General features: G+C 62.6%; 1 protein-coding gene across 2 annotated transcripts; it reads right to left on the reverse strand.

Moving 5' to 3' along the window:
* Positions 1–2,408: 2,408 nt before the first annotated feature.
* KLF11 (KLF transcription factor 11) lies at positions 2,409–13,026 on the reverse strand. Of its 2 annotated transcripts, none has more exons than XM_089327846.1 (4): positions 12,825–13,014; positions 11,377–11,646; positions 9,317–10,241; positions 2,409–2,642 (listed from the first exon to the last, which is right to left on the reverse strand). In XM_089327846.1, the coding sequence occupies exons 1-4, from the start codon at positions 12,864–12,866 to the stop codon at positions 2,500–2,502; spliced, it is 1,380 nt and encodes a 459-aa protein (XP_089183972.1). In that variant the 5' UTR covers positions 12,867–13,014; the 3' UTR covers positions 2,409–2,499. The 2 variants fall into 2 exon arrangements, with proteins under 2 accessions (XP_089183972.1, XP_069925565.1); XM_070069464.2 differs by lacking the exon at positions 2,409–2,642 and adding an exon at positions 3,836–6,149 and having other exon boundaries at positions 12,825–13,026.
* Between the last annotated feature and the right edge of the window lie 1,780 nt (positions 13,027–14,806).

Below are 14,806 nucleotides of genomic sequence, written 5' to 3' on the forward strand. Positions count from 1 at the left end.
GGGTTACACTGAATTGCACGGGCTCCATTTTACTCCCCCAGTGGTAAGCGCTACTGGCCCAGGTTGCAAAGCAGCCAAGTGGTCAGGCCTGGGTTTAATTAGGGCTTTGTTGTTGTTCCAAGTTCAACAGTCTTTCGGGGACCTCACAGTCAGCTCTTAGAGACGTAGGACACATCTGGGGAGGTGCTGACGAGGTGCAGGGACTGGAGACGGCGCCTGGGCCCGGGAAGCCCCTTCAGTGACAGCCCCGGGAGCAGGTGCTGGGAGCTGGCCCAGGGCCTGTTCAGGGCTGAGGCACTGCACCCCTCCGCTGCTGGGGGCGGCGGCGGGGGAGGGGGTGGCTATCTGCCAGGGGCGGCCAGGAGACTTCCCAGGAATCATGTGCCTGGAGGGAGCGACCTGGCGCCTGGTGACCCCGTCCAGGGCAGCTGTCCTCTCGGACAAGGGCTGGGATCCCTCCCTGGCGGCCTCGTGGCCTGCACTGGCTGGCTTCCTACGAGGCTGCAATCTACTGAATCATTGCCGATGCTGCATATTATTAAACTCTGAGCCACAAATACATCTGAGGCAGAAACACTGATGAATTCCTCACGTAGCTGCCAGCACCGCATCCACGCGGGGACTGCCCCATTCCTGGTGAACGCTCAGAGTTCTTTTTTTTTTTTTTTTTTTTTTTTTTGACAGGCAGAGTGGACAGTGAGAGAGAGAGACAGAGAGAAAGGTCTTCCTTTGCCGTTGGTTACCCTCCAATGGCCGCCGCGGCCAGCGCACCATGCTGATCTGATGGCAGGAGCCAGGTACTTCTCCTGGTCTCTCATGGGGTGCAGGGCCCAAGCACTTGGGCCATCCTCCACTGCACTCCCGGGCCACAGCAGAGAGCTGGCCTGGAAGAGGGACAACCGGGACAGAATCCGGCGCCCCGACCAGGACTAGAAACCGGTGTGCCGGCGCCACAAGGCGGAGGATTAGCCTAGTGAGCCGCGGCGCTGGCCAGAATTCTATACATGTACGCAGTAAGTGCCCTACTCATTCATCGCAGTAGAGCTCAGCTCGACTGATTTTTCTTTGCAGTTTCTTATTCTGAGTTAGCTGTCACAGCTCACTGATACGCTGGAGCGAGTCCAGAGTGCTGACTCCTGACACGCGTCGTGTGCGTCTGGAGAACTCCTGTTTTTCTAGACCCCAGTCCCATCAAAAATGCAGTTTTCAGTTGATAGAGCTGCATATGGCCTTGTTTGAAAAAAAAGCTGTCACTCTGAGGAAACGCTATGACCCACCCCTCGGGAAGTCTTCCAAGCTCGTGCGGACGCTGGCCTGGAGGTCGAGTTCAAGAGGAGGGAACTCCTGACGTGCTGCATGACGGACTAAGCGGAGGGTTGTGCTACAGGCACACACAGGCCCTGGCAAGCATGGAGGCCACGGTCAGCCTTCCCTGGGGACGGCTGTGGACACCCTGTAGAGCTGACGCAGGTCCCGGCGGCAGCAGGAGGCAGTGAGCGTGCCGAGGGCCGGGAAAGGGAGGGGCAGCCTGGGATCTATCAGCAGGGATTCACGTGGATCCACCTGCTAGGGAACCGGCAAAGCTCAGGGGGACAGGGCGGTGACTAAGGCGGCAGCAGTTAGCTGGTGACAAAATGCCCGAGTGCGTGCTCACCCTCACTGCTAACAGTGCACACCAGCCCCAGGGCCGCCCGAGCCGCAGGAGCTTCAGGCCTGTGTGGGCACCTCAGACCCCACGGAACTACTGTTTTCGCAGTGGCTGTGCAGTCATTTGCTCCCTGTGCCCACCATCGTCCCTCCCGCCTCCTCACAGGTGACGTTCCTGCCCTTTCGCCCAGGAAACGCTCTGTGGGCACATCTGTCTCAGGGTGTCAAGACGTGGCACCGGTGGGCACCTGTGAGGCGCTGCTGGGAGAGGTGGGAAGAGCCAGCCGGCACACGGCTGGCTGTGCCACGGCCGGGCGGCCCAGGCAGTGAGATGCAGGGCTCTAGGCTGGGACATGACCAGACATTTCCAGATGCCTTCTTGCAGCGGGTAAGCAAGTGGGCGGAGCTTGGAGGGCTGCCCAGGATCCAGGAGACCAGTGGTGGCGGGGACCAGAGGACAACACTGGCAAAATGAGGAACGCCACGTGCTGGAGGCGCTGCGTCACGCATGGTGGCAGAGTGAGCGTGGGCACGAGGCAGGCGTCAGGGTGATGCAGGGTGACCCGAGTCTCGCAGCTGAACGACCTGTAAGGACGGACATGCCGTTCTTTTGGAAGACAATGAGGTTGACAGAGAGCGCAGGGGCGGGGCGGGGGTGATTCTGGGATGCTGGCGGAACAGACGCCATCACGTGCAGACACAGTGTCCAAAGTTCCAGTCCCAGGAGCAAGCCAGACACTCTCAGGGTCTGACAGTCTGCCTTTTTTTTTTTTAAGATTTATTTATTTATTTGAAAGGCAGTTAGAGAGAGGTAGAAGCAGAGACAGGGAGAAAGGTTTTCCATCCAGTGGTTCATCCTAAACAGCTGCAATGGCCGGAGCTGGGCAGATCCGAAGCCAGGAGCAGGAGCTTCTTCCGGGTCTCCCACGCGGGTGCAGGGGCCCAAGGACACAGGCCATCTTCTACTGCTTTCCCAGGCCACAGCAGAGTTGGATCTGAAGAGGAGCAGCCAGGCCTCAAACTGGCGTCCATATGGGATGCTGGCACTACAGACGGTGGCTTTACCTGCTACGCCACAGTGCTGGCCCCTACATGTTTTTTTTTTTTTTTTTTTTTTTTTTTTTTTTTTTTTTTTTTTTTAAGATTTCTTTCTTTATTTAGGAAGGCAGAGTTAGAGACAGAATCTTCCATCTGCTGGTTTGCTCCCCAAACGGCCGCACCAGTCAGGGCTGGGCCAGGCAGAAGCCAGAGACTTCATCAGGGTCTCCCATGCAGGCTGCAGGGGCCCAAGCACGGTGGCTCTACCATCCATGTGGGAGAGTCAGACGGAGCCCAGGCTCCTGTGTGGCCTGGCCCAGCCCTGGTGGTTGCAGCCATTTGGGAAGTGAACCAGCTGATGGAAGACCTCTCTGTCTCTCCCTGTAACTCTGTCTCTTGAATAAATGAATGAGAGAGAGAGAAGAGGAGAGGAGAGGAGAGGAGAGGGGAGGGGAGGGGAGGGGAGAGGAGAGGAGAGAAGAGGAGAGCAACCAAGCAGACTGAGAGGAGAGAGAGAGAGAGGAGAGAGAGAGAGGAGAGAAAGAGACCAAGCAGACTGAGAGGAGACAGAGAGAGAGAGAGGAGGGAGAGAGAGGGAGAGAGAGAGAGAGAGAGACTAAGCCGACTGGCCCTGGCTGGGGGTGGAGTCGGGGAGGCCCCTCTAGCACACCTCTTCAGTCCCACTCTGCCAGTCACTCTTGGCACGGGAGAACGACCTACAAGGTCACAGGCTGCTGCCACGGCTGGGTGGTTGGTAGTTCTGAGCCCCCCACAGGCCCGAGAATTGACGGGTGGTGACTGGCAGGGGCCTGGGGCAGAGTGCCCTTGGAGGCAGTCCTGGGGGGGCTGGGCACCCAGCTGTCTCTGCTTCCTGGCTCGCGCCTGCCTCCCCTGAGCAGCCCAGGCCGTGGGGCTGGCGAGCCAAGGTACAGCCTGCTCTCCTCATCAGCTCTCTCAGGCAGTCCACTTCCGCACTGACCCGGAGCCAGGCCCGCCCGAGCGCCGCCGCCTCCCGCGCCTCCTTCAGAACCCACCCCTGGAGGAGTCTAGGGAGCAGGAACCCGGGCGGGGAGCTCAGGTGGGGCCAGCGGTGAGCCGGGCAGACCTCGGTTCCAGAGACGCCGGGCAGTCAGACGACACAGCACACAGGTCCAGTTTGCAAATCAAAGAAGTTTTATATGATTCCAAGAAAAAAGTGACATTACACATACCCATTTAAATAATAAGCCTGTTACATAAAACGTAATTATGGAAGTCTACACTTTAGTATCGAAACCAATTAAAAGGCTCAAAGTCAAAAACGATCAGCACAATTGCTCCCGCGATAAAGTGCATGAGGGGGACCGCCTGTGGCGCCCGGCTCCAGCCCCCACGGCCCGCAGCCGAGGCGCCGGCCGCACGACGGGGCTCTGGTTCGCAGAAGAATACCTTCAGCCAGGAACCGCTTTCCAACTCAGACTCTTTCCACAGACAAACGGGGGTGCGGGGGGGGGCAAGGACAGTGACATAGTGACAGGGACACAGACGTCACTGAGTCTCCTCAGGAAACGGAGCTTACGTCAAAACCATCCCACAGAATGCAGAGACAACACCGGCCGGGATGACGTCTATGCGACAGGCAGCCACTCAGACCGTGAGTTATCCACCAGGACACCAGGACTGACCGCACACAGCAAGGCATCAAATTTAACGCCACTTGTGACATACGCGTTGTCAAAGACGTTTATGCTGACTTTTAAGGAGTCGGACAAAGGCTTGGGGCAGCAGGGCAAACACGAGCTATGTACAGTCACGGGGCGCCTGCAACTGTGCGCGTCTCAGACAACAGGACATGCAACCAGAAACGTGGACTCCCAGAACACACCCACCCACGCACGGGCATCTCAGAGCAGCTGCTATTAGAGGGGCAATAACACGCGGGGCGTGGAGAGGGCGGGATCAGACCGCGGAGACCTGAACACGAAGCCCAGTGACTCAACAGTCCAGGTGGAAGCTCAGCACGGCACACAGCACCCTCAGGCCGCCGAGGCAGGGCAACGTTCCCGATGTTTCTGCATTTGCTCTGTTGCCAGAAAGCCCACTGTGCAGCGACAGCCGGGTCGGCGGCCCCGGGGAGGCCAGCCTGGTATTTCCAGGGCACGCGCTCAGACACCTGCACAGCGGCGCCCAGGGCCTCCCTTCTGGGGGGCTGCAGAACAGCCCACGCCGAGCGGTGTTCCGTCTGACCCGCCTCCCTCACAGAGAACGCAGGGCAGCCACTGCTACAGCCTCCTTCCCACAGTTTCTCCCGCTGAACAGAGGCGCCAGAGCCTCAGAGCTGTCTGCCCGCTCATCTCAGCGGGCGCCCTCCGCGGAGAGTTCACCCGGCGGCACACACGCTTCCTCGTTCTCCGCCACGCATGATCCGGGACAGGTAAGGCCACGCTGAAGGAAGTCAGCTGATGATCAACGGAGCAGCTGGGTTTCAGGGTCGCCATCCTCTTTGTGGCACCCCAGGTACTAACAGGACACGGCGCGGGCCCAGGAGGCGCACGCACGCACGCCGAGAGCCTCGGGTGCAGGCCAGCGGCTCGCGGGCAGCCTGCCCAGCACGTCCTTGGGAGCCACAGGGGCCCGGGTCTGGTCACCAGGCATGGCCGCCTGGAATTCCGCTTGGAAAGATTATGGGAAACTGAATGCAATTTTTTATTCAATCAGTTCTGATTCCAACAACTCTTCGATCTAGAAAGCCCAGTAACAACCTTTTTTTTTGAATAATGTGCCGAGTTTACTAAAAAGCAGGGTCATTACAAAAACTTCTTATTAAACACTGAAAACAAGGCTGTAAAATCATCTACCTAGGAACTGGTAATTTGAGCACCAACAATATAAATATTTTTATAAAAAGCAGTATAAAATTAGTACCCTGTCTCGCTTCTACAAAACATGAATAGAAAGGTTGTAAAAATCCAGATTTTGTAAACTTTATTGCCGAAATGTTTGTCTGAATGCTGGTGACTTAAATTATAAAATTTTCTTCCATTTCCTTAAAAAAAAAAAAAAAAAAAAACCTTCAGAAACTACAAAAGATACTGAACAGGGTCTCACCCAGAAAAGCAACGTTGACGCACGCTCCAGAGAACCAGCCCCCCGTCCTCCCGCAGTCCAGGGCCTCCTCTGGGGACAGGAGCCCGACCCTCAGGCGGAGGCCGGCACGGGCGTGGGGGCTCCCGGGCTCGCGGGGCTCTCTGCCGCGGCGACTCTGTTCAGTCTGCCGACCTCGGCCTGCCAGCCGGGGGCCTTCTTGGCGGTCATGTGGCGCCGGGCGTGCTTCGTCAGGTGGTCGCTGCGCATGAAGCGCCGCTCACACACGGGGCACACGAACTTCTTCTCTCCCGTGTGGGTCCTGCGGTGGCGGGACAGCTCGTCGGAGCGGGCGAACTTCTTCTCACAGCCGTCCCAGCTGCAGGCGAACGGCTTCTCCCCTGGGAGGCGAGAAGACACACGACGCTCAGCACCTCCCGGATCGCCTCATTTCAGCCTCTGCCCAGCGGAGCCTCAGAAGGAAGTGCCGCCTAGAACTCGGACTGCTGACAAAGCCAGCCAGCCTCCGAGACGCAGCCAGGTGCAGCGCCAGGGCCAGAGAGGCCACCAGCCTCATGTTAGGAAGGGATCGCCAGTGAAGATACATCTCCCGGAACTGCGGCGGGGTGTTCTCGAGGGGGCAGTGCCCGTCCCTGCAGGAGGAACCACGCTTCCAGAAAGTTCTCCCGGGACTGCCACGACCACCACCTCCGCAGTTCCTACTTCACTGGCAAACAGATCGGTTACAAAACAGAGGGCTCAGAAATCAAAGCGCCGGGGCGGCGCTGCGGTGCGCAGGTTAAGCCATCACTCGGGGCGCCGGCACTGCCAGTCAGACCGCCAGTCCCCGTCCTGGCTGTGCGCTTCCCATCCAGCTCCCTGCTGACGTGCCCATGAGAGTGCTGGGCCCTGCCAGCCACGTGCCAGACCCGCACAGAGCCCCGGGCTCCTGGTGTCAGCCTGGACCACTCCGGACTGCTGCCGCCCTTTGGGGAGTGAAGCAGAGGGATGAGCTCTGTCTCTCCCCCTCTCTGTCGCTCAGTCTTGCAAACAAATACATCTTGAAGAGAACAGCCACTGTCAGGACTTCGCTTCTGTCTAACAGAGTCACCAAGACAAGCTACTTCTAAAGGAAGGACTGCTCAGCTCATGGTTTGGAAGTTCACGATGCGAGGGCAGAGAATTCGGACTGATTTTCACTCTCTTAGCAGCACTGACTCCGGGCAGCAAACATGTAACCCGTGGCCTCCGGGACACCTCCAACATCCCACTAATACCCAACACCCTCTCGTGACACGCCTTAAGCATGTCTGTCACTCACTCAAAGTTTCGGAGCATCAGGGACGTACCCCACGTGTGTCCTCCTGGAGGTACGGGGGTGAGCAGAGGGCCTTCCCCACAGAGGCCGGGGGCTCCCCCCCAGCAGAGCTCTCGGGGCCCCTCTGCGCAGCAGGAGCACACCCCTTCTCTCACCAGGCTGGGAAACACACAGTGCACGCGTGACCACTGACTTGTTAAACGCTGTTCTAGGACGCGTCTTCCCTGGATCATGACCGATTCAGCCATCTCCATCTTCACACAGTTAAGCTGTTGGCACAGCACTTTGTCCAGCAGGTGGCACATAAACGGTTTCAATCAACGAGTGAAATCCACAACTCTCAGAGGTGAATTAACAGGAAGACTCGGTACTATGATGAATCAGACAAGCAGCACGGGCTACGAAGGCCCTGTGTGTAAGCACCAGGCTCTGCCAGGGCCTGAGCACGCCGCCCGCAGCTCACACGCCGCAGGCTTAGCCCCCGAGGTCTATGCTAGTGGCATGTGAGAGCTGGGCCTTTAGAAACGACTGCGTCAAGGCCCTGCCCTGACGGATGGACTCCGAGGTTATGGAGGCGGGGGCTTTGACATAAAGGCAGCTGCCTCAGGTGTGACGACACAAGGAAGCCCCCCCCACACAGATCCTAGGCAGATGCCAGCCTCCAGGACTGGGCACTAAATAAACCTCATTCTTGATAAATTACGACAGCAACAGCAGCCAGGAGTGCTGCCCTACTGCCTCGTGGACGCCCTGGGGCTGGACACACCAACAGGCCTCTGGCGCCGGATCTGTGCAGTTCCCTACCTGTCAGCAACACATCAAACACACACCATCCATCCACTCCACTGACCCCAATTTAAACATTTTTCAGACTGGTAGAAATATGTGAAAAGTGATTTTGTCCAGGGTAAACTATTTCTCGAACTCCAACTGTTTACTAAGTGGCACGAGGGTACGTTTCACAACTTCACGGCTATTTCAGCTGGAGTGCTGAGGTTAGCAGGAGAGGAGCCCGTTCTGATCAGATGCTTGATTTGATCAACACCCCAGGGAAGCTGGCTGGAGAAGCCGGGACGCCTCCTTCAGCCCCTGCCTCCACCTGGAATCTGCGCTCTGGTGGGATCTGAAGCCCCCTGTGCCGCTGGTGTCAGGGCCTCGCGCCCACGACAGCAGAGCCCCGCCCACTGCGACCAGGCCAGCCACCCCCATCTCACACAGGACGCAGCCCCCACTGACCAGCATCAGGCCCGAGTGTGAGACACGAGGGATTCACACTCGGGGGACAGAGGACAAGCACACAGCAAGTAAAGAGCAGAGAGACAGACAGCAGCCTACGAGGGTCAGGGACCGGAGGAAGAGAGCGACACTCTGAGAACTGGTTCTGGCGGCCCTGGGAGGGCTCCCAGACAGTGAGGCGGCCGCACAGCGAGGAGGGCCCTGGCGGCCCGTCTTCTTCAATGGGCCAGCACCAGGGCCTGGGCCTCACGCACGGCCGCCGGCAGTACAGGGAAACAGCACGTTCCTTCCCACCTCCCTCCTGTGGAACCTCTGACCTGTCACGGTGACACCGTGGAGTGAGCAGACTGCTCAACTGTAGGGTCCTTTAAAGCCACGCAACACAACGCAACTCACAGGCAGGCCGCCCTAAACCTCGCCCTCCACCCCTGCTCCTCTGCCTGCAGCACGCAGGCCTCCGCCCATCAGCGTCCCGGACACAACCCCGAGGCGCTGTTCAAATGTAAACTTCAAAGAATGGCAAAGCCCAGCTCAGTTCCCCAACACTAGCCCGGGCTCCAGCGCCTGCGGCCAGTGGCCACTCCCTGGACGGCCGGCCGAGAGGGTGTTTCTACACACAGCTGTCTGCACAATAAAGCCAGCAATCCCCAGATCTTTAAGAGTGGCTGAGATTTCTCCCTTCTAAATTGAACACTTCCTCCTCAAAAGAACGAACTATTTGTCTAGAACATCGCCGAGTTCGACGTCTACAGTCTGGACAGAGCCTGCCCACCAGCCACCCAACAGGCATTTCAGTGAGCGCCACCGTGCATGTCCTAGCACGCAAAGCAGCATGGGTGTTTCCTGCAACACGGAAGTGGGCACCGCGACCCCCCGGAGGGCTATGGGAGGCCCACCATGCAGACGCCCGTGCCCTCGCCCCGCTCTGCAGGAAAACCGGACGGCTGTGCCGAGACCGCGGGCGTTTCGGGACCTCAGGAAAAGAGCTCAGGGCGCCCCCCCGCCCGGGCGTACCTGTGTGAGTGCGCAGATGAGCCTTGAGGTGGGAACTTTTGAAGTAGGTCTTCCGGCAGCCTGGGAAGTTGCACACGTAGTTCCTCCTTCGAGAAAAGTCTACCTGAGGGGCGCAGTTTTGGCTGGAGGTGATGAACACTGGGGCGGGCGCGAGAGGCAGCAGCTTGGTGCTGCCGACAGCCACGACGCTGGACGTGCAGGAGGCGGGCTGGGGCAGGGCGCCCGGGGGCAGGACCAGCATCACGGCTCCCTGAGGCACGGGCGGGCCCACGAACACGGGCGGGGGCGCGGGGGCCGCCTGGGGGAGGATGGGCTTGACAGTCCCCGAAGACAACTGCGGGGCGGGGTTCAGAAAAGCTGAGAACGTGCCACTCGGTCCCGTCACAGGGACCATCTGGCAAAGGACAGGGGGGCTGGGGACAGAGACGGCAACCACAGGCGTGGCTTTCCGTGGCAAGTCATTTTCCGGATTCTTTGGTGAGCACCCTGCCTGCTGGCCTCCGCCGGTGGCCAGGGAGCCACCGGACTTGTGCAAGCGAGGCTCGCAGGACGCCGAGGTAGGGCTGAGCGGAGTGCCGGCGAGGCCGGGGTCTTGCAAAGCCTCCAAATGTCCCAGAGGCTGTGCCCCTCCTTGTCTCCTGTGGGAAAGCTGCTGTTCTCGGGCGTGCGCGGCGCAGTGCGCAGGGGCAGGGCTCTCTCCAGTGTGGCGGATCACGCTCGTCACCACGGCTCTGCAGGGGACGCCAGGGGCGGGCTCCGCAGGTTCTGGCCGCAGGCCTGGCAAGCCCCCCTCCGCAGCCCTGCCCAGCACTCTGGCTGCCGCAGCAGAGGATGGCGGGACGGCCATGACTGCGCATGCTTGGGAAGGAACAGGTGTCCGGGCGGATGGCTCCACAAGATCCGGGCTCTGAGGAGGCGTCATGCACTTAAAAAAAAAAAAAAATAGTACCGTATGGAAAGGTTGTTTGGATTAAATATATTTTTTAAAGATTTAATTACTTGAGAGGCAGAGTTACAGAGAGAGAGAGAGAGATCTTCCATCCACTGGTTCAACCCCCAAATGGCTACCAGTGCCGGAGCTGTGCCGATCTGAAGCCAGGAGCCAGGAGCTTCTTCTGGGTCTCCCATGCGGGTGCAGGGGCCCAAGACTTGGGCCATCCTCCACTGCTTTGCTTGGGGTAACTTTTCAAAGGGATTTATTTGACCCTGTTGCTCCAGGAGGCTGGTCCGGGCCTGCTCGGCGCCCCAGGCCCTCAGGGCTGCAGAGGCACGCGCTCTCAGCCCCTCCCATCTTGCTGGCCCCTCCCAGACCCGTGCTCGCGCTGGTTGTGAGGCTGTCGGCGCGGCTCCTGCACCGCACAGCACCCACACGAGCGACTGACGCACTCGGACTCCAAGGGGAAGCACATTTTACTACAAAATGAACGCTTTTCACAGTCCTGCGGGTTCTGAACACCCAACACAGCCCCAGCTCATCAGTGCACGGTCACTGACCGCCAGAACCGCACCTGGCTTTTCGCTCCCACCAAAAATTCTCACTACCGTCAGGAGGGCCAGGGCTGCCACAGCCCCCTCCACCACCAAGTCCAGCCCGGGACAATCACACCACAGGGTCCTGCCTGCTGGCAGCCCACGCACTCAGCTTCTCCCGGCTGCAGCAAGGCAAAAGGCAAAAGCAAACACCAAGAGCCACGACTCACTGCGCCAAGCTCACGCAAGAAGCTGGCCATGGCACAGAGGCCAAGGTGCCAGAGCAGGCTGCCTGAAGGCAAACCCAGCCCAGCTCTCTCCAGCTGCCGCTGCGCACCCCGGGCCTGCGCCGCGTGGCGGGGCGGCCCTTGCTCGGCACCGCAGGGCTCCCCGGGAGAGGAGGGACGCCGCTTTCTCCCGTCTGCCTGAGGCTGCATCGCATGGCGGGCGAGCGGGGACCCTCCCGCATCCCTCCACACCCACAGGGAGCATGCACCTGCCCTGCAGCCCCCAGCGCCTCAGCACGCTTACCGAGCCGTCCCGGTCATTCCACACCCACCACACCCACGCCGCTCTGCCCCGCCTCTTACCAGGGTGGACAGAGAGTGGAAGTCCTTTGGTAGCTCGGGTGTGGCCGTGTGCACGCGCACCGCGGTGGGGACGTCCCCAGCGTCCGAGACGGGTGTGAGGGGCCTGACCTTTACCAGGTCCCCGTCCTGGGACCTTTGGCCCCAGGCGCTCATGCAGACCAGGGCCTCCACGGCTTCGATGTCCGTCTGTCCCCAGACGCCGCCCGTGGACCTCTCGCTGTCATGCCGCTTCCGCTCCAGGATCGACTCACAGATGTCCATGATGTCCACCTAAGGCCGCACGAGACAAGGGCTTATCGGTCAGGGGCAAAGCCGGGAGGGAGACCCGCTCCGGCCAGCTGGAAAGGCACACCGGGACCTGCCATGCACGCGACACTCCACACGCAGCTCCGAGTCCCGGGGCAGACGCTAGCTAATGGACGCTCATGACAACTCGGCTCCGGAGCCAACCGCGAGCCCGCAATTTCCACCGAAACCCCGACTCCTAAAAAAGGCTGCGAAGCCCACGTTTTGTCTTGGGTAAATGATTAATTTACCCAAGTGGCTGGGAAGGCCCCCCCCCCCAGCTGTCCAGCCCTCAGCCGCGGGACCAAGCCCCCGCCGGCTCCTCTGCAGACACCAAGCCTTGCAGTCCCTTGTTCCAGCCCCGAGGCTTGCTGGGATGAGAGGAAGAAGCCAGCCGGGGCGAGGGGAGCAGGGAAGCCACGGGGACACTGACCGATCTGCTCCCAGGACTTGCAGATCTGCAGACACACAGCTCCCCGCGCTCTGCCGAGGACCGCCCGAGCAAACAGGTGACGCACCCTGCCCCGTCCAGCCGCCCTGGCCGCCTGGGTCCGGCGGCTGCTCCCCCAGCCCAACACGCCCGCACCTCCCGACCAGCAAGGCCTGCACCCCGAGAGCCCCTTCCGGGCCTCGATTCCCGCCCCGCGCCCTCCCCACCTCCCGCGTGCCGCTTCCCGCCAGCGCCCTTCGCCCCGCCCCTCCGGCCGCGGCCCCGCCCCACCCACCCCACCCGCGGTCGTGGCCCCACCCCCTCCAGCCCTCGCCCCGCCCGCGTGCCGCGTTCCCGCCAACCGCCCTTGCCCCGCCCCCTCCCGCCATGGCCCCGCCCCGCCCCACCCACCCCGCGGCTCCGCCCCTGCCCCACCCACCCCGCCCGCGTGCCGCGCTCCCGCCAACCGCCCTTGCCCCGCCCCCTACCCCTCGCCCCGCCCGCGGGCCGCGCCCCCACCCCACCACCGCCCTCCTCACAGGGCCCGCCTGACGTCATGGCTGGAAATAGCCCGGCGCCCGGGCGGGGCGGCCGCGGCGCGCGAGACAAAGCGCACGTCAGGCGGCGCCGGGCACACGCCCCCTCCCCGCCCCGGCCCCGCCGCCGCCGGGCCCCGCGCCGCCCCCCCCCCCGCTCGGGCGCGCGCCCTCCCCGCGCCGACCCCGCCACTCACCGCGCGCGCCTCGCCCGGCCCCGCGGAGCCCGGTGTGTGCATGGCGCCGGCCGGTCGGAGGCAACAAAGCGGCCGCGAGCCGCGAGCGCGGCGCACGTGGGCGGCGGGCGGCGGCGACCGGAGCTGCTGCGCCCGCCCGCACCCTTCTGCCCCGGCGCGGCCCTCGCGGCGCGGGAGGGGCGGGGCGCCGCCGAGGGAGCGGCCGCGGGGGCGGGGCGCCGCGCGGACCAAAATACGCCGCGCCCTGCAGGGGCGGGCCGGCCGGCGCCAGCCAATCGGCGCCCGGACCGTGCGCGGCCGGCCAATGGGCGCCGCGAGGGGCCGCGTGATCGGAGCCTGCCCGCGGCGTGATCGCGCCGGCCGGGAGGCGGCACGTGTTTTGGTCGGGACCAGGGGGCGGGGCCTGAGCCCTGGAAAGTAGGGGAAAGGTCCCGGCGGCGGCGGGCGCGCGGGGCCGGTTGCGGCCGGGCTGGGGAGGGGGCCGGCGCTTAAAGGGGCCGTCCGTCGCCGACGTGGGCGCAGGCCGCGTGGAGGGGGCCCGTCCGGGAGCAGGGAGCCGCCCGTAGGCCGCAGCCCAGGGCTTTTGTTGTTGGGTTCTGCTGGAGTTGGGTGAACCCTGCGCGGGAAGACGGCGGGAGGCTGCGGGTCCAATGGCGCCCCCGCACTCGCGCCTGTGCAGCCGCCCAGGCCTGGGCCACCTTCCCTGGACGCCCTTCCCCAGGCGTCTCTGGGCCCCAGCTTGCTTCTCGGTTAAGCGGAAGCCCCTCTTGTTCCTCCCAGGGGCCGTAGAAACGCCACCGCCTCCGGGAAGTCCGCGGCCTGCTCTGTGGGTGGGCACTTTAGTCTTTTTCCTGTGCATTTGGGTTGCCGGCGTCTCAGCTGGGGGGCAGCGGGAGCCGTGCTGCGCTTGTGTCCCTGTCCTGCAGCGCAGCACTGCCGGGTGCACAGGAGCTCGCCGCCGGTGAGGGTGGACAGGACCCCCGCTCCGCGGGACTGCGCTCCGAGCAGGCCAGACCGGCCTCTCCGCACAGATGAAGTCACAGCCGGTGGAGGTGTGGCTGGCTGAGACCGGCAGCGGAAGAGGGTCGGGTTCCAGGCCCAGGCTCACCTGGTGGCCCCCGACCGCTCTTCCTAACCGCACGCACGTGGCACCTGGGAGGGATCTTGAACCTTGCAGGGGCTCCTGCGGGCTGACCGGGGCTGTGAGCCCTGCGCCCCGGCGCCTCCCACCCCCACCCCCACCCCGCGCCGTGGTTGCAGCTGGAGTTTGAGTTTGGGTCCCCCAGTGGGGGCGTGTGGGAGGCAGCTGGGATTAGATGAGGTCAGAGGGGGCCCGGCGGCCTTACAAGGAGGACTAAGCCAGTGGTTCTGGCTGCTTCCGGTCACCGCCGAGCTCGCTGGCTGCTCTCTGCAGTGCCCCTCCCAGGGTGGCCCCGTGTGCCTGCCGGGCGCGCGTCCGCTCTCCCTCTGCAGGGCCCCTGTGGCCGGCTGTGTCTAGTTGTCGGTGTGCTGTCTGCCTCCTCGTCGGATTGCAAAGGCGCGGTCCCTGGGAGTGGAGCGGGAGAGCGAGCGGCGGGCCTCCGCCTAGGCACCCGGCAGACGCCTCTGAGCGAGGGTCTTGGAACCAAGCCCCTGTTCTCGCCAGACCTGGAGTGCTTTCTCTACGCAGGACCCCACCACGGCCCCCGCTCCTTGATGACGGTCACCTGCGACCCCTTCCTCTGGCCGTCACACCTGCTCACCCAGCACCTCCCACCACGGCCCCCGCCGGCATCCACACCTCACTCCCGGAATGGTCTGCAAGCAGGGGTGGCGCCCAGGGTGTACTCGACCCTCAGCTGCAGGGCTGACCCTGCACCCCCTAGCGGGAGTCCTTGGCCGTCGCAAGAGGGCCCCCGCCGGCACTTCCTGTGTTGTGTCTGCCCCCACCTCCCCAGTCCAGAAAGCCATGCCCCCAGCCACCCTCCTCAGCTTTGCAGTGA

The sequence above is a fragment of the Oryctolagus cuniculus genome, chromosome 2 (assembly GCF_051225735.1).
Source record: "Oryctolagus cuniculus isolate XC-2025 breed Fujian yellow rabbit chromosome 2, ASM5122573v1, whole genome shotgun sequence".
Lineage (NCBI taxonomy): Eukaryota > Metazoa > Chordata > Mammalia > Lagomorpha > Leporidae > Oryctolagus > Oryctolagus cuniculus.

What these genes read in the sequence shown, in the direction of transcription:
- KLF11 (XM_070069464.2), bottom strand. Translation starts at nt 12,866, where the DNA reads ATGCACACACCGGGCTCCGCGGGGCCGGGCGAGGCGCGCGCG. An exon ending in TCCACTCTCTGTCCACCCTG is followed by an intron (nt 10,242 to 11,376) that starts GTAAGAGGCGGG and finishes TTTTTTTTTAAG; the next exon opens with TGCATGACGCCTCCTCAGAG. An exon ending in TCATCTGCGCACTCACACAG is followed by an intron (nt 6,150 to 9,316) that starts GTACGCCCGGGC and finishes CTCGCCTCCCAG; the next exon opens with GGGAGAAGCCGTTCGCCTGC.